The sequence below is a fragment of the Camelus bactrianus genome, chromosome 1 (assembly GCF_048773025.1).
Source record: "Camelus bactrianus isolate YW-2024 breed Bactrian camel chromosome 1, ASM4877302v1, whole genome shotgun sequence".
Lineage (NCBI taxonomy): Eukaryota > Metazoa > Chordata > Mammalia > Artiodactyla > Camelidae > Camelus > Camelus bactrianus.
In genome coordinates this window covers 62,824,063-62,848,680 of record NC_133539.1, presented here as the reverse complement: position 1 = coordinate 62,848,680, position 24,618 = coordinate 62,824,063, and the positions used below count along the sequence as shown (strand labels likewise).

Here is a 24,618-nt window from a genome sequence, read left to right as displayed (position 1 = left end):
CTTTTCCCTCTGAGACGTCAATTCTTTGCTGACTCAGGAGCCCCGAACAAGGAATCAAGGAAGAGCAGGCCCTCGTGTCTGGAGGAGAGGAGGCCACGGGCTCGGGAACTGGGCCCGGAGCCCTCTTTGTGCCCGTCGGCTGCACCAACTTTGTGTCCCCCTTGCCCTGTCCTCGTCCTCCTCACCTCCAGGAGTGGGAGTGTCTTGGGCAAGCAGGTAAAGAGATGAAGACCTTGCCAGCACAGCAAGGTAGAGAAATCATACGTAGAAGAATAAGCAAGACAAAGGCTGGTCCGTCTTGTAGGAGCTCCGCTCTGAGAACTGCAAACACCTGGGCCCTCCAGGTGAATTTCTAGGATGACCAACAGGAACTATGGCAAATCACTGGCACAGAGCATGCCCTTGGAGGGTGAGGAGGGACCCGAAGAAAGACAAACACGCTGAGAAGAGTGGAGAGAGACAAAGAAATGGGCCCAGACACCCCCACCCCAGGGCTGAACAGGAATGAACCACAAAGATCTGTGCCACCTTCCGGAGCCTGCATGTGTCCGTGACCAGCTAATGGTGCCACCACAGGGCCACGGGCCCTTCCAGGTATTCATAACACAGCTGTTGGGTTCCAGGAGCATAAATCTACCATCTCCACAGCGCACTCCACCCAAGGCCCGCGGCCCCACGGCCAGCACCGCCCCCTGCTGCCCCGCCTCCGGCTCCCAGCGCCCAGCCCTCTGTGCTGAGCTGTCATTCTTCAAAACAAGTGCTCCAGTCACCCCCGACCTTCCCCAGCACTCACTCAGGAGTCCATTTAGTGATCTCAAATAATCTGTACATAGTGGGTATAATCAATCGTTAATTTACCTCTTTTATAAAATAATGAGGTTCTGGTTGTTTACATTTCATACTGAATTTTCCTGACAGTAGGAGCCAGTTTTCTGCAAAATAATGTTTTCCACTGCAAAAGATAAGAAAAGGTATGAGATGAAGGAAAGCAAGGAGAGGGGAAGAGGTGGGAGGGGAGCACTGACCCTGCAGTATCAGGACTTCCCTGTGAGCCTTAGGGTGCGGGTCCCAGACCCCTGACCCACCAAGAAGCCGCGCGGCTGCGGGTCTGTCAGGGCTTCTTCACCACGTTTCTTGACTTGTTCTTTTCTGTGTGGTCATCTCCCACGGCCAAGGACCTCCCGGAGAACACTGCAGTTTTACACAAGTGACACCCACAAGGACGCATGTAGCCAGCTTCTGCTTCCATTGGGCAGGCAGGAAGGTGGCCTCAGCCAGGCCTCCCACAGCCCCTCCTCCATCCACACTAACCCCTTCCCCTCCTGGCTCTCAGGGACAGGGATGCAGCGGGCGCCCAGGCAGGGAACCCATGGCCCCAGCTCACCCCGCTGAGCTCAGACCGGCTGGACTCCAGGACAGTGCCACCTGCACTCCTACATTTCCTGAAACCCCTCGTCCAGTGCGCCCGAGATGGGGTACACACCTCCGGATGGGTACAGAAGGGACTTCTAAGAGGCACACAGACCAACCACTTTAGTTTGATACTCATGGACTTCTTTTGAAATGTAAAACAGTAGAAAAATTAGTAAAAACATTTTAGAACTATGATTTCAAAGATATTCCCTAAGGAGAGGCTAAGGGGGGAGAAAAAAAGGTGAGTCAGTTTAACATATGAATGAAGCAGCCAAAGCCGCAGGCAGCTCCAGGATACTGGCAAAAACCGTGAAGGAAACGGTCAATGGCTGGACGCTGGGGACACCGCTCGCGTCTATTGCCTCCTCTGAGGCTGAGACGATGTGTTTAAAATGCAGAGCATAGCACCGGAAGCCAGCAGGTGTCCACAGGCTGAGTCCCTGCCTTCCCCAAGGTCACACGTGCTGACGTCAGGACTAGATCTCCTGACTCCCCGTCTGCAGCCTGGCTGCTAACTCCTGCCTGTAACTTCAAGCCAGGACAGTCCCCCCAGCCACGTCCCACTCCCAGCACTGCTCTGAGCCCTGCACACCAGGCACTGGCGCCTGCTCGTGGCAGGACCACAAAGAAACGAAATGTAGGTCAGGCAGCAACGTGCACAACCATGAGCTCACGATCCTCGCCCACACCGGGCCCTTTACGCAGGAGGTGTCCACGGTCCCTTGCAGAGGTGGAGCTGCCGGTGCCAGGTGACATGTGGATGGCCGAGGCCCAGCCTTGAGCCCAGGCCTGACTGCAGCACACAGACAACCTCCATGGACTGCCTCTGCTAGACTTTTCCTATTGTGTACCCTCGCCAAGGGGCAGAGCCCCGCCGAGTGTGCACTACAACCCCAGTTCCATCAAAGAGGTACATGTTTACAGCCTCTTGAGGCCAGAGGCCCATATCTGAACAAACTCCAGAGCAGAAAACCCTTCTCCGGGAGGGGCCCAGCATCCCCCCACTTCTCCCCAGCCCCCGATCTTCCACCTGCTCAGGCCAGTATCCTCCCTCCCCTGGGCCAGGATGCGGGCCTCCTGATGGGGCTCCCCATCATTCAGTCCTTCACACAGCAGCCAGGGAGACCCCTCTCTGCTCGACACCCAGAAGTGGCCCTTCCCAACACTCCATCAAAACCAAGACCCTCACTGGGACTGGCCCAGACCTGCCCTCCTCCCTCTAGGCCTGCCATCTTCCCTCCACAGCCCCTCTGCTGCTCCTCAAACATGCCAGGCACCCACCACCCATCCTGCCACCCAAATGCTCTTCCTCAGGAGCTGCCTGGCCAGGTCCTCTGCTCCTCAAGGCCTCTGCTCCAACCCCACCTTCTCAGTGTAGTGGCCCCTGTCCACCCAACTAAGGACCAAGCCCGCCCCACACCCCACCTCTCATCCTACTGACATCCTAACTTACCTCCAAGGATGAGGTACAATGCACTCTTCGCTTCTCAAGGAACAGCAAAGAGATGGAATGAACCCTAACCCTCTTTGAGTCCCTACCTCATGGTGTCACAGGCAGCAGACAAGTGTTACTGGCTCATTTACTCCTCTCCCTGCCAGAAGCCAAGCTCCACCAGGACAGGAGTTCCGACCACTCCTCTGTTCACGGATACACCCAATGCGTCTCAATGTCCAGGACAGTGAGGGCACCTCTCAGGCACACAGTAACTATTGGCTCCTTGAAGGTTTCAAGCAGCAATACCGCATGGGCTCCCCCGGCCTTAGAAAGAAAGCAGTGCTCCTTTGCCTCTGGCTTTCATGAGCGGCTCTTGGCTTCCCCTCCTTCAGCATTAATCTGTGTTGGCCTTAAGCCTCTGGGATCTGAGGCCCTTCCCTCCTGCTGTAGAGGAGCACAGATCACGCCACTGAGGGGACAGCCAGGTCCCTGGGCAGCGCCAGGCCTCTGCTTCCCTGCAAGGTAGCCTCCCAGCCTCCACCCCAACCTGCCAGCTGCCCGAGGCTCAGGCCTAGCAGCCGTGGCTAGGAAAGGGGAGACCCTCTTGCTAACTGCAAAAGCCAAAGTGGGTGAGCAGCATGGGCAGAGCCAAGAGGCTGTACAAGTCACTGATTCAACCCTTCAAGTGTCAGGGAGGGAAAGTGAGGCCCAGCAAGGGGGCGGGGCTCTCCCACGGCCAGTCCCTAGGGGAGCCAGGCCCCGTGCCTCCCACACAAAGGCACCCCACCTGCAGCTGGTGGCACCCTCCTCTCTGCCCTCATCTACAGAGATCCAGAAAACGCTGGGGAAGACTGGTCCAAGTCTCGGCATGATCAGAAAGCTCACAGTGGCACTAGGAAATGCTCGAGCCTGTCCTCAGAGCTTCCCTCCTTTTCCAATTCCCAAAGCTGCCCCCAAGTTTCCACCTCCTGTCACAGAGGCAGCTGGACTCACACCAAGAAAAAGGAGCCTACACCAAGTGCTCAGAAGAACGCAGGATGGACAGGGGCCCCACGGCACTGGGGAGGAGCTCAGCAGGATCTCGGAAAGGTCCACAGACCCTCGGACCAGGAAGGGCCCGTCCAGGTCGTCCAGGTGTGGAGTCCGGAGAAACCCAAGCCTGTACGTGTATGCAGATGTGCACCTCAGGCTCACTGCAGCAGTCTGCAGTGACCAAAAAGTGGGGCAGCCCAGCCACCCCTCAGAGAAAAAATGGATAAACGGAGGTCTCCCCGTAACGAAATCCCAAAGGACAGTTAAAATGACCAAACAAGACCTGCATGTAACAACACAGATAAATGTCAGAACTATAATGTCAGGTGCAAAAAGAAATATCAAAAGGATGTATAATGAGAGCATTTATATAACTGTTTAAGGTCTACAAAGCAATGAAGTATATTTTTATATAGGTATAGATCCGTGTGTGTACATGAACACATATACATGTGGTAAAAGCACAAATTCTACAAAGAACACCACCTCCCTGTGTGGGACAGTGAACACTTCTGGGGCCAGGGAGCGAGGGGACAAGAAATAAGGGTGGACTTTAGCTGTATCTGTAATAATTCATTTCCTTAAAAAAAGAATCTAAGCAAATAGAACCAAATGTTCACCCTTATTTAACCTATACTGTAGGAAAACAGGTACCTATGACATTTTTTCTGAATTTTTCTATATTTTGATGCTTCATAATTTAATGTATAAAAATACTAGAAAAAATTTTATTGAAATATAGTTGATTTACCATATTGTTACTTTCAGATGTACAGCAAAATGATTCAGTTATATTTTTTACAGATTATTTTCCACTACAGGTTATTACAAGATACTGAATATAGTTCTCTGTATTATACAGTAAATCCTTGTTGCTTAAAAAATTTTTTTCAATAAAATATTACCTAAGAGGCGAGAAAGCAAGGCTGTGCAGCGTGAATCCGCAGGCAAGCCCTTAATTAAAGACGCAGCGTGAACGTGAGGAGCAGCGCTGCTGAGTCCTGAGTTTCTCACATTCATTTGCAGACATAGGACCATTTAGGACTGTAAAGTGTTCCTTGCGAAGAGTCATGGAAGGGTTCCTGGGAACAATACAAAAGAAGGGGAAAAAAAAAAACATACAGAGATGTCCTCTGTGGTGTTACTTACAGTGGGAAAAAAATCAGACTTACAGAATGGCTTACAAAAGAAATAGACAATAACTTACTCTACAGCCATACAAACAATAAGCGCAAGATGAGACGGAAAGACGGGAAGGTATCTACAAGCTGCAGCACCACGTGCAGGTCCCACGAGAAGTGAAATGAGCAGAGAGCCCATCCCCCAGCTACACCAGAAGTACCCGGCCCATGGACAAGGCTCACGGGGACCCAGACAAACGGAGACAGTTCTTCCACCTAGAGTTTTATTGTCTGTGTGGAAGCTGGTCACGAAGGGCTCTCAGTGGGGTCCTGCCACTGCTCTGGCCCGCCCGCCCACCTTTCTCTAAGCACTTTCTCCCCACACCCACCCCAAGGCCCAGGACTCCGCCTCCTCGGAGCTGAATACACTCATGGGGCAGCAAGAACTCCCTTTCGTTTTTCCAGGCTCTAACAAATCTCACAGAGATTTCCACGAATCAGTCCCGGATGCTGTGCATGTCACGGAACAGGGCTCGAAGTCAACAGCTCCAGAAATCAGGCAGTTGAAACAGCAAGCTCAGATTTCATCTTCCAGAGCCAGGGACCCAAGACAGAACTCTCCCCTTAAGTAAAGAGGAATGTTTTCATTTTGCTTCTGCTCTCAAAGTCTTGCAACCGTGAGAGAGCGGTATCAGTGAGTAACTTCAGTTGCTCACGTTTCTGATCAAAGCAAAAGCTGCTCAGGGAGTCCGAAGACCAGGCAAGTAAACGCAACCAACTTCCAAAACGTCTTACTCCCTCTGCAAACACTGCTCATCATACTCCGTGAACTATTTAACAGTCCAGTCTTCACTGAGGAAGGCAGTCACTAGCCAGGTAGGGTTTTAGACTAGAACACACAGAAGAAATGAGGCTCTCAGACAAGCTCCCACCAGGGAGCCCCTTCCACTGCAGACTGCAGGTGACCAGTGTCCCCGAGGCTGGGCAGCATGTAGCTGGGCACCCCATTCCCAATCCATCACCCACTCCTGGCTGAGTGAGCCACAGGCACAGCCGGACCCTGAATGGGGGGTGATCAGGGACCCAAGACTTTGGCCATGACTCAGACGTCAGCAGCACCCCATCCCTGGGGACCCAGGACCAAAGTCCAACCCTACACTGACCACAGTTAAACTCACCTTAAAACAGATCTTCAGCAGCCGGAATCACAAGCATCTCACCCGGCCCACCTCCCTCCAGGGGTACTCCCATATCATGGTCTCCACCCCCCAAGCTAGTCTCCTGAGCAGAAGGCTTGTTCCTTCCCTGCTGTGAGAGAGCTGGGACCACTGGATGTAATGCTGCTCAGCCCCTGGCCCTCAGGGCTGTCATTCTCTCACTCTTACTCGGTACATACACCCAGTGTAATGAAGCATGTAGGCCAGGTGACCTCTGTGCCAAACTTGCTCTTTTATTTTATGAGACAAAGCTGAGCATCCACTCAGCCTGCTCACAAAGCCCAGGCTGGGGTGTGGCCACCTGCACCAGGATCTGACCTGTGATAAGCAGGCGCAGACCAGGACGGCCTTCGTGGAGGGGGCGGGGGCCGCCTGCCTCATGTCCAAAGCAGACCCCTGGGATGTGCTGGGCACAAGCTGGTCCTTCAGACACATTAATTCACTTAATTTCATCCAGCATTTTGAGGTGGATGATATTGTGCCCTTTGGGCAGATGAGGAAGGAGATCAGGAAAAACAAACAACTACCCGCAGCCTCCCGGAGGGTACGGTGGGCCTGGAACCTGACCAGGCCCATCTGGAGCGACGGTGGGCTCCGTGGAGAAGCACCTGCCCGCCCTTACGCTAGGCTCTTCAGGAGAAACAGCCACACAGACCCTGCCCCCCAGGCCTCCCGTCTGGCAGCTTCACCAGCACTGCAGTCAGAGCAGTGATACCGGGAGCATCAGAAAGACTGACACAGGCAACAGGTCTTCAGAGAGACTGGACGCTCCAGTGGGGCGAGTTACACGGTAAGTTAGAAACAGGTGTCTGGAGCATCAACTGTGTGTCATGTGTATCAGCTCACATAACGGGGAGCCCACTCCTCGGCACCCAGAGATCCCTGTAACAGGCATGGCAGGACTGGGCTGGATGGGGTGCAGACCCAGGTGGGAGACCGCAGCAGGATTCCTTACACCCCCGCCACACGCACACGCTCAACCCCAGCGAGGCCCCCGTGGGCTGAGCCGGGCCCGGCAGAGGGACAGTGGGAGCCTTCGGAAGGCTCTGGGGCCTGCACCTGAGCCCGTCAGCTCGATTCTGGAGCAGCTGCTCAGCAGGGCGTGAAGCCAAGCTGTTCAATGTCCACAACACACAGGCGACCGCAGGGCAGTCACAGGTGGGAGAGACCAGAAAAACACGTCAGGCTAGGGACAAACACAGAAGACAAACAGGCGCACAGAGATCAGCATAGCCTGGAACTGGCTTCAGAACAAACTAAACGGACAGCAGGCAGGGAGGCAGTGTGGGCAGGAGACCTGGTCCCAGACCCCTGTCCTCTGACTGGCTGTGTGGCCTTGGGCAAGTCGCTCAGCCTTTCTGGGCCCATTTCCTCACAGGTAACTTGAGGGGACAAGACTACACAGCCTTTCCTCTTTCCTCTAGCCCTGACCTCCTGTGACCTGCTGCCACAAGAGGGAAGTGGGGCTCCAAGCAACATGGTCCCCTAAGAGCCCATTTCCTCAACAGCTGCGCCCAGCTGGTTCTCAGGGCAAAAGCTGAAGGAGGAATGAGATCCACCTGATCTTCTCACACTCCCCGGGGTGTCCCCCTGCTCTTCTCACATCCCCCGAGGGCCCCTCGACCTGCTGACAAGGGGGAGGACATGTGTGTAAGGTTCCAGCGAGCAGCAGGCACCGGGGCGCCGGAGGAACACTCCACGTTTGGAGGGCCTAGAACCACCACCAAAATAAACAGCCATCACAGGCATCAGGGCACAGGGCCCGCGGGTCTGAAACAACCCCGCTCCACCACCTCGGGGTTATACGGCTCTGAGCAAGCTCCAAACCTGCTCTGGGCTCGGGGTCCTCAGCTGGGAAGCCTCTTCCTCGGAGACAGTACCTCCCTCCTCAGAACTGCTTGCTCTGAGGGTAAATGGGAGAGCGAGGTGGGGTCTAGCAGGGCGCCTGCCGCTGAAATGGCGGCAGCTGTGTCCTCCCTGATGCTGATGGGGAACATCTGAGGGGACCTCCACACACCTCGCCCTCATCCCGAGGTGCCGCCCGGCTTGGGGCAGAGGCCGAGGAATGAAGCCATGTTTCCCAGAGGGGGAAGCGGAGTCGGCAAGGAGGGCTTGGGAAGCCAGCCCAGAATGAGGTGAATGATGGCTTCAAGACCCCCACCCCCCGTCTCCTACCTTCCCAATCGGGAGAAGCCTGGAAAGGACACGTGTTTTACAACTTCCCACGCCCAGTCTCAACATGCCAGTAAGAGAACTATGGAGCTGTAATGCCCCTGAGCATCTCACAGCCGAGGCACTGAGGCTCAGAGACACTGAAAAGCCCCACCGGTGGAAGCCAGGGTCAGGGAGGGCCCTAGAAACCATGAGCACGGCACCTGGGCAGGACTGTCCACCGTCCTTCCGCTGAGAGTGAGCCAGGGCTGGGCTGCTTCCCGGAGAGGCTGACTAGCAGCCCCACGCTGCTCACTAGCTGGGGGCTCCAGGCAGATCAAGCAGCCCCACCCTCCCTACTTGTTAAGGAGGGAAGTGAAGCCCCTCCCACCTCCCTCAGACCAGCATCAGGATCTCTGCGTAGCAGTACCCGGGGGACAGCTCTGAAACCAGGAACAAGTCTCCAACACACACCTGGGTCTTCCCGGCTGGTCTCAGGTTGGATGACTTCTTCTCTGGAGGATCAGTGTTAAAAGGTGCAAGGAAGGCTTCTTAAATCAAGAGGCCTCCCCAGACGGCAAGGGCTCCCAGTGCTGCCGCCACTTCTTAACATGTGAGAGCACGGCGCTCACAGAACATCTGAAGGCGTGGGCGCTCGGCAGCCCGGCCCACATTTAGACTTCACTGCCCACCTGTGCCTGCTCAGCCAGCTCGTGCCGGGTCCCACTCCACGCAGGGACCTGTGCTACACTATGTCCTGGACACAGAAGGAAATGAGACAGCCCTGCCCCCAGGAGCTCCCAGACGCGGCAACTGCAGCACAGCGGGACTCAGGAGAGAAGGGCTAACCCAGGTAGGGCAGGCAGGCATGACTCCCCCACATAACTGGCACCCACCTGAGTTTAATCTTGAAGGGTGAAAAGAGTTTGCCAGGTAAAAAGGCAAGGATGGGTGTTCCAGGAGAGGAAGCACCTGAGCAAAGTCCCTGAGGCGTGAAGAGGCTCCCACAGCTCCGGCAGCTCAGTGAGCAGCCCCGAGATGGCGGGGCTCCCTCTGCCTGTCCCGGAGCACTGACGGCCCAGGCTGTCTGACCGCAGCCCACCAGCCAGTGCCCCCTCCCTCCTGCAGCGCCCCTCCCCCCATCTTCTAGTCATGACTCTCCTGCCGGGTATGGGAGACAAGGTCTGTTGCCCCAGCTGCCTCTGCAAGATTGGAAAGGCTGCATCCTACACCAACGTTCAATGGGCACACATCCCCAAAGCTCCCTGACTCCCACAGAAAGCCCCTCCGTCCTCCCAAAGGTGCCCCAGGCACACCTGAAATCCCCTGCTGTGTCCTCCTGCCCCCCACACAGGGGTGGCCGGGGGCGCCCAGAGCAAGGCTCACGCTCTGCCTGCTCCTGTGCAGCTTATCAAGCAAGGACTGGCCCCCCCGTCCACTTGCCAGAGCTGACGAAGCCCCTCCAGAACCCCTCAGTGACTGGGACTCAAGAAGCCTGACCCTCTGGGTAGGTCTCACGGAGCCCACATCCTGACTGGTAAGAACAGGGACGCCTCACAGCAGATGGTGGGGCATGAACCACAGAGGGTGAGGGCCGAGGCCCCCCTCACAGAGGGGTGGGAACAGGGGAAAGGAGCAAGGTCCGGGGGATGTGGCTCTCCCTGCAGCCTGGCTCTTCAAAATCACGTAGGGCTTAGACTTGGCTGAATTCCCAAAAAGGTTACAAACATTAGCTGTGTGCGGTCAGACCAAGAAAACAAACACCATTAAGAGGTAAACAAAACATGAAACAGGTTCACGGTTTACAAAAAACAAGTCTGAACTGGCCCTTCTGGAAACTTCCAGAATTAGAACATCTAGCCAGGAAAATTCACAGAGAAGACGCAGCAGGATCACCCGTGCTGCCCACACAAGACTGCAAAGCACGGACCGGCTTCAGCGCCCTGACAGGGAAGAGCAGCACCTGCTCCAGAGCCCAGGCCACAGCGAGCGGGCGTCTCTGAGCCTCTGCCCAGAACCGGGCACGAGCAAGGCACAGGGGGGAGGGGGAGGGGGAGATACGGCCTCTTCCTCCAGCAGGAGAGAGGAAGCCTGGACACAGTGGGCAGCAAACCAGGCCACGGCACCGGGGCTTTCAGACAGAGGCAAACGGCGCACCGTTAAGGGAAACGAGGGGCCGGGGGAGGGTCGGAGAGGGACAGAACACTGCATCTGGGGGAGTGAGGAAGGCTTGGAACATCACGAGGGCACCCTGTGCTATGCTCTGAATGGTTGTGCCCCTCCAGGTTCAGACGTTGTCACCCAGGAGGTGGGGCCTTCGAGAGGTGCTTAGTCATGAGGGTAGAGCCCTCGAGTGGGATTAGTTCTGTTATAAATGAGGTTCCTGAAGTCTCCCTAACCCTTCCACCCCACGAGGACACAGTGAGAAGTTGGCCATCTGCAGTCTGGAAGAGGGCCTTTGGCAGAACCCAGCCACTCTGGCACCCACCCTTGGACTTCCAGCCTCCAGAACCGAGAAATGCTATTGTTCATAAGCCACTCAGTCTGTGGTATGTGGTAACAGCCCGAACAGACTGAGACACCCTGAAATACACCTAGGCAGAAAACTTTTTCAAGCTGGTTCCACTGCCCTCCAATTGGATCCACAGGCATCACCCCTGCTAAAATGCTGCCCATACCTACTCAGGTCCCGTTAGCAGCAGCCACCACTGATTTGCCACCTGTCATGTGCCGGGGCCCTGGTGTGGCCTCACTTTTGTCTCACAGCCACCCTGGTAAAGTCATGAATGAGGGATCAGAGGTGTTACACCTAGGGCCACACTGTTTCCAAATGTCACTGATGGTGTTTGAGCGCAGGTCTGGGGAGCCAAGCCATGTGCTCCTGCCCTGGGGCCTCTCCTTTGGCAGGCCCAGGACAGACTCTGCTGGTGGCAGGAAGGATGGTGACCCCAGCAAGGACAGGAAGAGGAGGCGCCGCGGGAGAACTGTGTGCTCCCAGGCCACCAAACCAGTGCAGGGCAACAGAGGCCAGCCTCCCGGACACAAGGTCCCACCAGCAGGAGGATCACTTAATCAGGGCTGCTTAGCAGTAATTACCCCGATAAATAAAACAAATGGCTTTAATTTAAAAGACATTAACAGCAGGCTTTGTGACAGGGCCTGGCTCAGCTGCTCAGAACAGGCACCTGAAACAGGGCTGGGAGCACACAGAGCTGCTCTGGGGTCCAGGCCTGACCACCCAGACTGGCCCTCCTGACCAACCCTGAGCAACCCACTGGCCAGTGTGAGTGGCCCCAAGGCCAAAGGCAAGAGCCCTGGACCGGGAACCTGCTAGGTACCGTGAGAGCCTGCGGACTGCAGGAGGGGCACAAGGCCTCCCTTTGAGCATCTCCAGCCAAGGACAGACTAGGGAAGCTGCCACTGACCACTGTGATGTGACCATGAGGTAGGGTGAAGCCCATTCAACAGCTGAGGATGTGAAGGCTCCAGGTAGTTAGGCGACAAGGCTATAGTCACGACACGGCCTGCCAGGACTAGCATCCAGGTCACCGCACCCTCGCCACGATGCCTGCCTCCCACCCAACTTCCCACCAAGAGCCAGGATATGTGGGGTCGCGGAGAAATCCTGACACTCTGGAGAGCTGGTGTGGGTGAGAGGGGCTGCACTTTCATGCAGCTCGGAGAGACAAATTTCCCTTGCTAAGCAGAAGTCTGTGTCCCTTCACCTGGAGGGCACATGCTAGGTGTGACGGGGACCCCAGGCTGAGGAAAGGATGCGCCCTGGGGGGCCCATGGGCAGCGCCCAGCTGGTGTCATAGGACAGGAACCAAGGAGAGGCGAGGTGGCTCAGGAAGCGCAGACACATCCCACCCCCTATCCACACTCTCCCCTCTGTGCTGCACGAAAGCACTTCTCCATCCAGGATCCAGCTTGTTTTCCATCAACCTTTTTCAAAGGGCCTCATCAAAGCAGGTTTACACCGGGCACAGGAGGGAAATTACAGCCCATAATCACCAGGCACCTTCCCTTTCATTTCAGTCTTCCTTTCTAAAACACGGGGATAGAGGGGGCACTCGTGGAGAAAGGGACAAAAACAGATCTACCTTCGTCCCAGGCTTCGGTGATGGGAGATGCAGCGCAGGGCGGGCTCCGGGGTTCGGCCAAGCAACCGCGGTGCAGCGGCGCCCTCCAGTGGCCACGAGGAGCGCCACACACACGACTCAACCAGCAGGGAAGTGACCCTGAGAGCAAGGCAAGCTCTCCTACTGGGTCTCAGGGAGGATGCGGTGACCCACAAGGAGGCCGGAGGTCCAGGGTGGGCTGCACTCCTGCAGTTCCTCCTCCTCGTTCTCCAGACCTCGGAGGCCCACACGCTAACTCTAGCCCTGGAGCTCCCTCCAGCGCACACCCCCAAGCAGAGGACAAACAACATGGTTTCCCTCGGAAGAATACAGCTCCCCAATACTAACTCCCTGCTCCATCTCAGGCACTGGACAGCTGAAAATCAGCCCCGAGGGACTGGCAGAGGGTCAGCCCCCTGGAGGTCAGGGCCATGCCTCTCCTTCCCTTCCCAACCAGAGAGATCCTTGGGGACACAAAGAGTAAGGCTCCACCGGCATGGGTGAAAATGACCCTGCATCCTGCCCACTGTGCTGTGAGGGTTAGGGTGAGCTGGCTCTCAATCTACCCTTCCAAAAGCGCCAGAGGCTGCTGCAAACACTGACACTCAAATTGAAGAGGGAAGAGCCCGGGCTGGTTCTAACCCCAGCTCTGTGTGTGGCACTGAATAAATCACTGCCCTTCCTCCAGGGTCTATCAGGTCACTGGGAGGATGCAGCACCAGAGGGTCAGAGTTCCTTCCTGGCCCCAATGTGTGGTGATCCTGCAAGGCTCTGCAAAGCTGTGGCAGCAGCAAGCACAGACTGAGGGTATTTATCCAGACTGAATGTATGTATTTCAGGCATCTGGGCAGGAGGATGGTACAGAATGCAAGGTGGGCTACTGCCTACCCCTCAGTGGCTCCCTGTCTTGCCCTGCCTCCTACTCCCCAGAGCATGTTACACAGTCCAGCCCCCATGGCTCAGTGTAGGAACTCAAGACATTTATAGACTTATAAGACATTATACATTTATAGGCTCTCAAGTGCCGAACAAATGATGTTACTATTCTCCTAATCAAGTCTTCATACTAGTAACACCTCCCCATTGATTTTAGGCATAACATTACTGTACACATCAAAAATTTCCAAACCATGTTCTTCAGCATACAAGCATTTTCAGAGATGTCACAACATCTTTCAGGATGGGGAGGGGAGAGTCAAGATACTGGTTTTTCTTGTAAAATGCATTTTGGTTAATATGTAAGAAAATACCAAATACATTTATTCGGCTGTCCTTAAAAATATGTAATGATCCATCATTAGACACTAGGGAAATGCACATCAAAACCACAATGAGATGCTAGCTCGTACCCACTAGGATGGCTATAATCAAAAAGACAGACAGCAACAGGTGCTGGCAAGGATCGAAACCCTCACACACTGCTGATGGGAATGTAAAATAATATGGCTACTTCGGAAAACAGACTGGCAGTTCCTCAAAGACTTAAACAGTTACCATGTGACCAGCCACTCCGCTCCTAGGTATATCCCCAAGAGATCTGAAAACATATAACCACACAAAAACTTGTAACTGCATGTTCACAGCAAATTATTCATAATAGCCCAAAAGTGGAAATGCAAATGTCTATCAACTAATGAATGAATGAAAATGTGGTATAGCCATACAATGGCATGTTATTCAAGCATAGAAAGGCATGAAGTACTGGCACAGGCTACAACATGAACCTTAAAAACATGACGCTAAGTGAAAGAAGCCAGACACAAAAGATCCATTTATATGAAATGTTCAGAACAGGTAAATTGATAGAGATGCAAGCAGGTTAGTAGTTGCCAACGCTGAGAGGAAAGGGGGAAGGGGGAGTGACTGCTGATGAGTACGGAGTTTCTTTTGAGGGTGATAAAATGTTAGTGGTTATAATTGAACCACCCTGTGAATATATTAAAACCCACAGAATCGTATATTTTAAAAAGATGAATTTCATGAAATGTGAATTATATCTTGGATGTTTTTAATTTTTAAAAAATGCGGTTATCTGTTTTTCAAAAATGGCCAACAGGAACAGAGAACAGTCAGGAAATCATGAAGAATGACTGGTCCCCAAAGCTGGAACATTTCCTCCATGCACTGAACCCCCACAGCATTTATATATTACCCAGGTATCAGTGTATTTCATCTATATGATGACCGCTGGCCTTATGGTATGGGCTTTGGTTTATAATTTCAACACATACCTGTGAAATTTTCCAGAAGTACTGAACATGATACAATAATACTGTACAAAGTTCTTCCCTACTGATCCATGACTAAAGTTTTCCATGAGAAACTTGCACTGCTACATGAACTACCACAGGTTTTTCATGAACACATAATAATTTTAAAAAGCTCCATTACGTTTAGTAAAATAGCACTGCTCTCTCAATTCTGTAGAATAAAATGTCAGTCGATTTTTTCAAAGAGCCTCTCACTTCAGGACACGGTTCCTTGAGCCCCTCTTTCCCAGACTGTCACAACTTAGTCAAGCTTCCTCTGGTCCAGGTACCTGCTGCTGTGCCAAGCTGGGGAATCCGTATTTCAGGGCCCCCTGTTTGTCATGAGCTTCATCAATGAGCAGCCAGCATCCAGGTCTTCACCCTCAGGCTTCTTTTCAGCCCCAACTCTCAGCTGAGGGACTCATTTTTTCAAAGCCACTCACAGTGTTGCTCTTGAGTAAAAGAAACTCTGGAAATTCCCCGAGGCATGCAAAGAGCTTTAACATCTGTCTCGTCCCTCCCAGTCCTCAGCACAAGCTCCTCCTGGAATCCAACTGTCACTTTTAAGTGTGGAATGCACACGGCCTCCTTATTCCTAACTTGTCATCCGGAGAGGACATCCTAGCCTCGAGCTCCAAGAAGGTTGAAGTTTGATGTCCAAGCAGCAGATCACCGAGAACTCTGCTAGGATTTCTTGGGTTTAATTAATATAGCTATCAGTCAGTTGACTATAAAATATTACTGAGAGCCAGGAACTGTATTAAAAATATGATCATGATGGAGGAAGAGGGAACACCCGTTTCTACTGCTTCGTGCCATCTCTATGGAGGAGGCCCCGCTAGACCAGCACTCCCTGCCTTCTGCCCCACCCCCTTCCCCAGCCTGCACACACCACCTCCCTTAGGGCAAGAGGAGAAACTGATGTGATGGGTGAGTCTGGGAGGCAAGAATGTCCCGGTCCCTCTTCTATCCCCTGGCATCAGCCTCTGAGAGCCTGCCTCTCCCTGCAGGGCAGCCAGCAACCGTCCAGAGGTGCCTGTCCCTCCTGAAGTCTCTCTGGTCTGCACTCCAGGTTGGCAAGCGCCTGCCCCTGTGTCTGTCACTCCCAACTCAGGCCAGAAACAGGGGTGGCACTTATGGGGTGCCTGTAACGCCCTGCCCTTGTGCAGGTGATGCTCTATATAGGGAGAGGCAGAATGCAAACTAGGAAATAGGATGTCGACTTTCGCAAACTTGCTTCTCCATGTCCTAATAGCTCACTCTCTTGCTTCCTTCAGCCTCTGCTCAGATGTCACCTTGTCCGCGGTGCCTTCCCTGACCACCTATACAAGACAGCCGCACACAAACACTCCCTATGTCCTTACTCAGTTTTCATTTTCTCCATACAACAGATCACGATCTGACTCACTCTCCATGGACCTGTTTGTTTAGTCCACCTCCCATACCCGCCCACAACCCCGGAATGTAAGCTCCATGAGGGCTGGGACCTGGTTCTGTTCCCACTGCTTGCGGGCACCTAGGACAGTGTCTGGCACAGGCTGAGCCCTCAATCACTTCTGCTGCCTCAATGAACAAACTAACAGATACATGCTATGAACAAGGTGACAGGGAAGACAAGGGCGGGGTGGCGGCTGCTTCAGGAAATGGGTTCAGGGAAGGCCTTTCTGGGTGGTGAGCTGAGTGACTGCACAGTGGCAGCACAAGAAGCAACACTGCTGTACCCTGAGGGTGTCCCCACAGTGCTGGGTGAGCCCACCAGGCCTCTGCAGGGGGCTGGCCACACCACAAAGGAAGGAGGAGACAGCCGCAGGGACCCATGAGTGCTGACTCAGAGCTGTGCTGAGACTGGACACACGACAGCAGACAGCAGCACCAGGCTACCTGCATTACAGCCGGGCAGACTGACTCCTCGCCGCCCGGTGTGAGGTGGGTGTTTAATCCTCATTTTAGAGGCCTCAGAGGCCCTGAGAAGTGAAAGGCATTACTCACTGTCACCCAGTCAGAAACTGGCCAACTGGGGTTTAAACTCAGTGCTGTCTCCCTCAGGACCATCTCATGCCCAACTCACTGGGTTTAGCAACAAGACAGGATGTACGTGGGTGTGATGCTAAGTGACATGGGTTCCTGGTAGCAGGGGCTGTGCCTGCCCCATGTCTGTGTCCCTGCAGGTGTGAATTCAGGGTCCCACACACAGCGGGTGCTTGGTCATTCGTGGGGCTCCAGCATGCATGGTGGGCCCCTGGGGGGTGGGCAGAGATGAGGGGTTGCCTACCCCACAACCTGCTCTCCTCTCCTTGTTAACTGAACCCCTATTTTTAACTGGGTACACTGCTTTGGTTCTTCCCCCATTCTGCTGCTGCGATACAGGTATGTTGGCTAAAGCTCCAGCAGCCTCCTGGCCCGTGAGAACAAGGGCCACTCCATAAGGGTGGTGCAACAGAGCTGGAAGGGCCTAGGACCCTGATGACAGCCCAGGAATGCCTACCTCTGGGCTCCATTTAGACAAGAAATAGAGCTCCAGCTTGCTGAAGCTCCCACTATTTGGAGTTCCCACGGCATATTCTATCTGACTTAATACAGCAAGGAAGCCTGGGGAAGAGACAAGTCTGGACCCAAGGCTTAGAAGTGTAGAATTCCACTTGACAGACGGAATGAAACAACAGATGGCTCAGAAGCAAAGCAAGCAAAGCTCCATGAGAAGGGACAGCTTCTCCTGCAGCTGAGAGGGGAAAGGCTGGGCAAGGAAGCTGAAGCCAGCTGCTGCGAGGCTAAGATGTTGGAATGACCTGGGATGACAGTGAGCCAGGAGGTTGTGAATGGAAGTGATGTGATAAAAGCATCATTTATCAAGATGAAGGCCAGCAGAGAACCAGGATGAAAGTCAAAATGTTTCCTGAAGGCCTACTATGTGCCAGGCATTGTGCCCAGAGGGAGGGCTGCACAGTGAAGAGGATGCCTGAGCTGGGTCTGAAAAGGGTTAGGAGAGCACCAGGCCCTCCTGTATCCCCTACAGCAGGGACCCCGACACCTGCCGCCACAGCCCCATACAAATTCAGATTCCCAAGCCCTATCAGGAGATTCTGATCCACAGGCTGGGGCAGGGTCCAGGTTCTATATTTTTAATAATTCTGTATTTTTAATCTCCCCAGGAGATTCTCTGGTCCATAAGCTAGAAGCAGCTCCCAATCTGTTACCTCCAACATAACAGGTTTGGATGTTTACTAAATAAGTGAACAAATAATTTATTTCCATACTGTTAGCAGATAACAAACCCTGAGATTTGGAAAGACTTTCAAAAATAATCAAAACAAGATTTTTCTGGTTAAGTGAATGGCATTTTAGCTAATATTTAATTAACCAAAATGTGATCTAAAGTGACTAGTAATGTTCTAGGATCGATTTCTGCAACCATTTCAGCTCAACCATTTCTGTGTCACTTGAAAATGGCCTGAGAAGAGACCTCTGAATGTGAGCACGGGTCGTGGGCCGGCTCACTGCAGCCCTGCCCTGCATCGTGCAGACGTGGCGGAGTCCCAGCTCCCACCAAGGGAGGAAGAGCTCCCCGGCTGTCTCCACAGCTAGGTGGGCAAGAAGCTGCTTCTTCCCAAAGTGTTCTAACACAACTTAAAGCAACTCTCCCTGGGAGTGAAATGTCCTCTTACTTTATCTTACAAGAGAGAAGTGCTCCTTAAAGGTGAAACATGGTACAAAGGGAAAAACATTGGCCTAGAACTTGGGAGTAGCCCCTGCCAGGTCAACAACTCTCCAAGTGACCTTTGGCAAGTGTCCTCACTTGTGATGCTAAATGTTCTTCAGGATCCCTTCCAGCTCTAATGCAACCAGGGTGAGAATTTCTAGTTTCCTTCTTCCTAATTAACACTGAAAAACTAATTCTCAGTAGAAGACACACTCCCATATGTTAAGACAGGATGTTCGGTGCTGGGGATATAACATTTAAGAGAAGTCAGGGTCCAACCTCTTAAAGAATTTACAGTCTAGTGAGGTAGACAAATAAGTCATTCAATAATTACATAATGACAACTGTAAGAAATGTTACTAAGGAAAAGTACTAAGGATAAGAAGGGCTTAGGAAAGGTTTGCCAAGGAGATAACATTTAGGCTGAGACCTGAGAGCAGAGCACCAGTTAAGGGGGGGCAGCGGGGCTGGGAGGTCCTCCAGGCAGAGGGAAAGGCACGTGTGAAGTGGGACGGAAGAAGCACTCCTTTCAGGAATATTCCAGACCTGAGGAAGAATTAAATGACAAACACAATGAGGCAAATCTTTCACGACTACACATTTAAATTTTAAAAAGAGCACCTTTGTCACAAACAGAAAACAGATTCACAAAAAATAATTCAAAAGGAACAGGAGCAATTTTAGCTAGAACTGATAAACCCTTATCTGAACACAGCTACCTGGCTAGAAGCCCCTAGACCCTCATTCCTCAGGCCTCCACAAGGATGGTGCCAATTCCCTCCAGTCATCTGCAGCTGCTCAGGCCCGGATGATGGCTAAGGTCAGAAGGGAGTCAGAGTATGAAACACAGGCTTCAACCAAGAAGGGAACTTGGCCCTGAAACTGGACCTGTCCTGGACCAGTATTTCTGGTGCCGACTGTGTGCCAGGCATAGGGATGGGAGATAAGATGTCATATAATCACAGCACCAGGGAGGTACACGAGGAAGAGGAAGATGTGCCTTTCAGACGGTGGGTCCTTGAATGGCTCCAGCAAGTGAATGGTATCTGAAGATGGGCAAGACTTGGTGATGGAGAGAGAAAGGGTATCCTGACAGTGGAACAACAGAAAAGTCCCGGGTGTACAACCAGGCCCCATGGCTGGAGCCCTGGCAATGGGGTAGGGTAGGCTCGAGTTGTGACCTCTGACTCAGAAAGTGAAGAGATGACAATGCTGTTCTTCAAGGTGGCGTCTGTAGAGCCAGACAAATACCAGCTCCTGTCCAGACTGGCCCAATCATCAGGGGCCCTTGGTTTTCTCCCTTGGACGAGCAGAGAATTTCTCAGAGTACTAAGGACCAGCTGGAACAGGTTGCCAGGCCCCACTTCCAGAGATTCCAATCAGGGCAATTGGGCTGGAAAACCCCAGGTCAGACAGTGGGTCCCAGGGGCCCCCTCCAGCCACAAGCTCCAGGGCCTGGATTCCTGGCCTCCTACACTATGGAGTCCAGGCCCAGGTGCCCCTCCCTGACTATGGTGGCTGGTCCTGATGGGCTCATTTATTCTGGGCAGGGGACAGACTTGATGTTATGGGGGGAAGCTGGAATGAAAAAGGCTGGGCACAGACTGTCCCCAAGTCTAGGGACATTCCTGGGGGAAAGTGAAAAATAAGCAGAGAGAGGCTAAGGGCCCAGGAGGGAAAGAAGGACATTCTAGGCGGAGAGTGTATCTTGGGTAAAGGCACATTCGGTACAGGTAGGATCTAAGGTGCACACAGAGGAAGGACAAGAAGGTAGGTTGGAGAGGAGAGCCAGGCAGACAGCCCTACCAAGAAATTAGAGCTTGATTCTGTAGACAATGAGCAACAAACCCCCGAACCCTGCAGGATACTGGCATCAGCTCCCCTTAGTCACCCACTGGGCACAAACACATGGAACACCACTCTTGCTTCACCACCCCTCCCCCCACCATCAGTCTCCATCCTCTAGGATCACCTGCTATTTCTATCACCTTGGATCCCCTCTGTGCAACTGTTAGGTCAGAAGGAGGCAACTAATTTGACTGAGGCAATTAACACTAGGCTAGGAACCCAATCTCTGACAAGCAGAGTCAGGTGGTGAAGTGAGATAATGGGGAGGCAGGTTGCTTGCACCTGGGACAAGGTAGCTAGCTCTGCTCAGCAATGCTCTCCCCAGATCTGATCTGTACCTCTTGGAGCTCTCTCTTCCTCCCTGGAACTCGCTGCTTCTCTAAATGGGTTCATGACCCTTGAGGGTAGCGGAGAAGAGGGGCACAGAGAGGAGATGAGATGGTTCACACTGGCTGGGTTTGACCAGTTGTGACTGAAATACCTTAAAGCTATGAGAAATGTCACTGTAACTTCAACAATTCAAGCGGCCTAAGACCAGGTCCAGCAGTCTGCACAGGAAGAATATTGCTGCCTTCAAATGAGCTGCTCCATCCTCAAAAGTCCAAGACAGAGGAGAATAAAAAGAGAAGCAGACTCAAGGCACTCGCTGCTGACTCGTGCAACGCTAGCAAGGAGGGGGCGTGCCAATTCTCAAGGAGGGCCGCAGTTAAAGGGGGACACAGGGCCAGAGTGGTCAGCTAACACCGAGGCTTCCGGACACGACCCAGGACGATGCCTCCAGCGTGCTGTGAACGCACACTTGGGGCGAAGGGAAGAGGTGTTGAGGGGCTAGGTTCCTAATGGAGTTGGCAGCGGCCAGCGCAACCAAGACACTCCCCTCCCGACCCCTGGGAGCCTGGCAGGGCGCGCCGGATGCGCGCACTGACCGAGCCACACGCCCCCTGGATTCCCCAGCTGCGGCCCCGCTCACCTTGCACTTGAAGCCGGCGGCGGGAGGCAGCAGCTCCCGCAGGAGGGCCTTGGCCACCTCGCGGCTGGACTCCTCGCTCACAAAGTGCAGGTTAAGCACCTCGTGCGTCTCGAACTTAGCAAGGCGCAGCAGGGAGCGGAGCGCGACGCGGGCCTTGGCCTGCAGAGCAGAATTGTGTTCCGCCTTGGTGAACATCATCAGCAGGTGGTAGTCCACCGGCCCGGCCCCGCCGCCCTCCAGGCTCTTAGCCTTGGCGCCCAGTGCCGGCGCCACCGACCCCCGCGCCAGCTCCGGCACCGGCGGCGAGGGAGCGGCGGGGACCCCGGCTCGGGCTTCCTTCAGCCTCTTGGTGGCGCTGGAGAAGGTCTCCCGGCCCGAGCCGAGGTAGTAAAAAGCACAGACGGCAAGCGCCGCGGCCAGAAACAGCGCGCAGTGGTGAGAGCGCACAGCGCCCAAGCGCGCCATGGCCCGAACGCATGGGGGCCCGCCTCGAAGGTGACCCATGCACCGCCGGCCGAAGGACCCAGCAGCCACAGAGCCGCAGCGGAGATCTGTACCCCGGCAGCCACTTAGTAGCCTCGGCGGCGGGCGGTGAGCAGCGGCCATGGCGGAGGCGGAGCCGCGCTGCCGAGAGCCAATCCGAGGGCTCTGATGCGCGGAGAGGCGGGGCTTAGGGCTGCCCGGCAGCCGCTGGGTCCTAAGCTCAGAAGGATTACAGCCAGCATGGGCCGCGTGGTCCGAGGAGCAGTGAGGACTCGGACATAGAGGCCAGCTGGCTGTACCGTCTGTGAAAAATGGTGCTCTTAAGTACCCATCGCCAGACGCTAGAAACCGAAGCTGCGCCTTCAGCTAGCAAAAAGACTAGACCGGACGCACGAAGAGAAAAATTTTCTCTTGATAACTTCTCGCCTCTAATTTCTTGAAGGCTCCTTTCACACCTTGGATACTAGCTGGGGCTATAGAGTTTAAACTAGCAACTCCTTCCCCATTCACGGTGAAGTAGGAATGACACCCGATGTGTAAACTGCCTGCTCGCCTCAGTGGGCAGCTCTAATGGCCAACCAGAGACTGTCTAAAGCAGCCACCACGGGGGGCCGGCTGCCCAAAACTTCTGGCAGTGAAGAACTTCCCAGGGTAGTAATGCCAGGGATTGTGATACTCTGATAAACAACAGCAACAAACACTTTAACACTTTTAAAGAGGCTTAATAGGTATCAGGTAGTCGTGCAAATTCTTAACTGCGGCACAACTGAGTTCAATTGCCCCAAGTCACACAGTGGCAGGTTTGAACGCTGCCAACTACATAAAAACTCATTAACTGAAATCTTCTGAGGACTGACGACATACTACAGTCTTAAATAAACATGTAGAAGTGGTCTGCTTGCTTACTGGAGGTGCAGGTGACAATGCAGAACTAATGTACTCATGAGTTCTCTCTCACCCGCTTACTGTACCATGCCATTATTTGTCAAAGTGTGTTTCCCAAAACCACAATTCATCTCATTTTTAACTCTTGTTCATTTCAACTGGAGTAACACTTATCTGAAAAATACTGGACCTCTGGAGCAGGCTTGGCAACAAGTTCAATACATACTACTCACTTTGAGAGGGAAAAAAACCAATAGCAGAATTAACTCACTTGAGTAACAGGATCTTACTTTAGTTCATTTAATCCTCACAACTCTGAGGGATAGAAGTATTACTTGCACCGTACAATTGAGGAAATGGAGATTTAGAGAAGTAAGTTGCCCAAATCCAGCTGGCTGGTAATAACGGAGTCAGGATCCCAACTCAAATCTTACCACTTCCAAAGACCAAGCTTTTAGCCAAGATTAGCACTGAAAGCAGTAACTCAAGCCCTAGGTTGTAGTTTACCAAAACCTTCAGCAGACGACTGTGGTTGAGAGCAAGCAGCTCTCCTAAGAGCTTGTTATGAGCAAGTTAAGAGAGCTGGATTTATGAGGACTGGGGGTGGGGCAAGATCACAGAGTAGGAAAACTCTGAGCTCAGCTTCTCCCAAAGGCACAGGAGAGCTACATTTACAGTGAACTAGGAGTTGTTAGACTTCAAGCAAGTTACTTAATCCCTCTGAGCTACAATTACACCCACATGTAAAATTTTATATTAGTACCTATGCCTAATAAGATGAGAGGCAACAGATATAAAGCAGTTAAAACAGGGTCTGATACTTAGTAAACTATGCTAGAAACACCAAACTCTAGAACAAAGTAAATATCCAAGAAGTACAAAATATAATTTAACAACCATAGCTTTTCTAGACTATTTACAAACACTAAACCCCTAATCTCCATTAAGACTTTACTACATGTACCATAGAATCCCCACAGCAGGGTGCAACCACTGTATTATTACATTCTAATTACTGTTCATTAATAAGGCAGAAATAATTCTGGAATTGTTTTTTAGTCCCCCTACCTACACCACCAATAAGGTAGTTTCTCCCCTCTGCCACTTATTACAGAATTTATTCTACAAATATTTTCTTTCTCAGACCTTTGTAAGATCGCTGCTAGAATTTATGGATAACAAAAGAGTAACAATTTAAATTTTCCATAGAAAGTCAGTAAACATACAGGAAAATACTCAAGGGACTAGTCTTTTCTCCAAGTTGTAGCTTCCTCATTCTCAATTCTTTGACCAAAAAGAAAAATTAATGTTGTAGCTTGCTGAAATATACTGCTGACAGGAAGCTAAAATAGTGAGTTGAAGGTAGCTAGTCATTTATTCGATAGCTATCAGATATCATATGACTACTACATGCCAAACACAGTAGCACCTGGGGATACAGCCATGAAAAAAAGCCCTGCCCTCATAGAACTTACCTTCTAGGGAAAACAGACAAATTTAAAAAAGGTATGTTAAAAAAAAAAAAAAAGAAAATGTATGTAGGGTGTCAGATGGAATGTGCTATTTTCTCACCTTAAAATAGATGTATCTGAGTGTATAGCAACATGGCTAAATAGACAAAAGAACTTGGTAAGTACAGTAACCCTTCAGTTCTAACTGACTTTGGTCAAGTTCTCTGACTTCTGGCCAGATATAAGAGGTAATTGGCTTTTCCTGTTGTATAATTTCTACATCCATAATATAATGCAGAAATCTGATATTTCATCAAAATTTTTTTGTATTGGCCACTACTCAGTATTGTCAAGGATACAGAAAATGACATTCCTCTACAGCAGATGAGGATGTGTATATTGGTACAGCTTTTCTGGAGGACACACTGGCAACACTAAAAAATCTTCCTAAGAGAATTTTTAGTTCTCTCTCCTATCCAGATGAATGTTTCTCCCTGAAATAGTGGTTGTCAAATTTTGGGTGGCATTGGAAGCACCCAAAGCTT

At 52.4% G+C, this 24,618-nt stretch overlaps 1 protein-coding gene across 1 annotated transcript in view; it reads right to left on the bottom strand.

The window, feature by feature from the left end:
* The window catches only part of XXYLT1 (xyloside xylosyltransferase 1), a 161,227-nt gene extending 139,360 nt beyond the window's left edge, over positions 1-21,867 (bottom strand). The window contains exon 1 of the mRNA XM_045519817.2: positions 21,255-21,867. Within this exon, the coding sequence (XP_045375773.2) occupies positions 21,255-21,860 (606 nt within the window). The 5' untranslated portion in view covers positions 21,861-21,867. The remainder of the gene's footprint in view (positions 1-21,254) is intronic.
* Between the last annotated feature and the right edge of the window lie 2,751 nt (positions 21,868-24,618).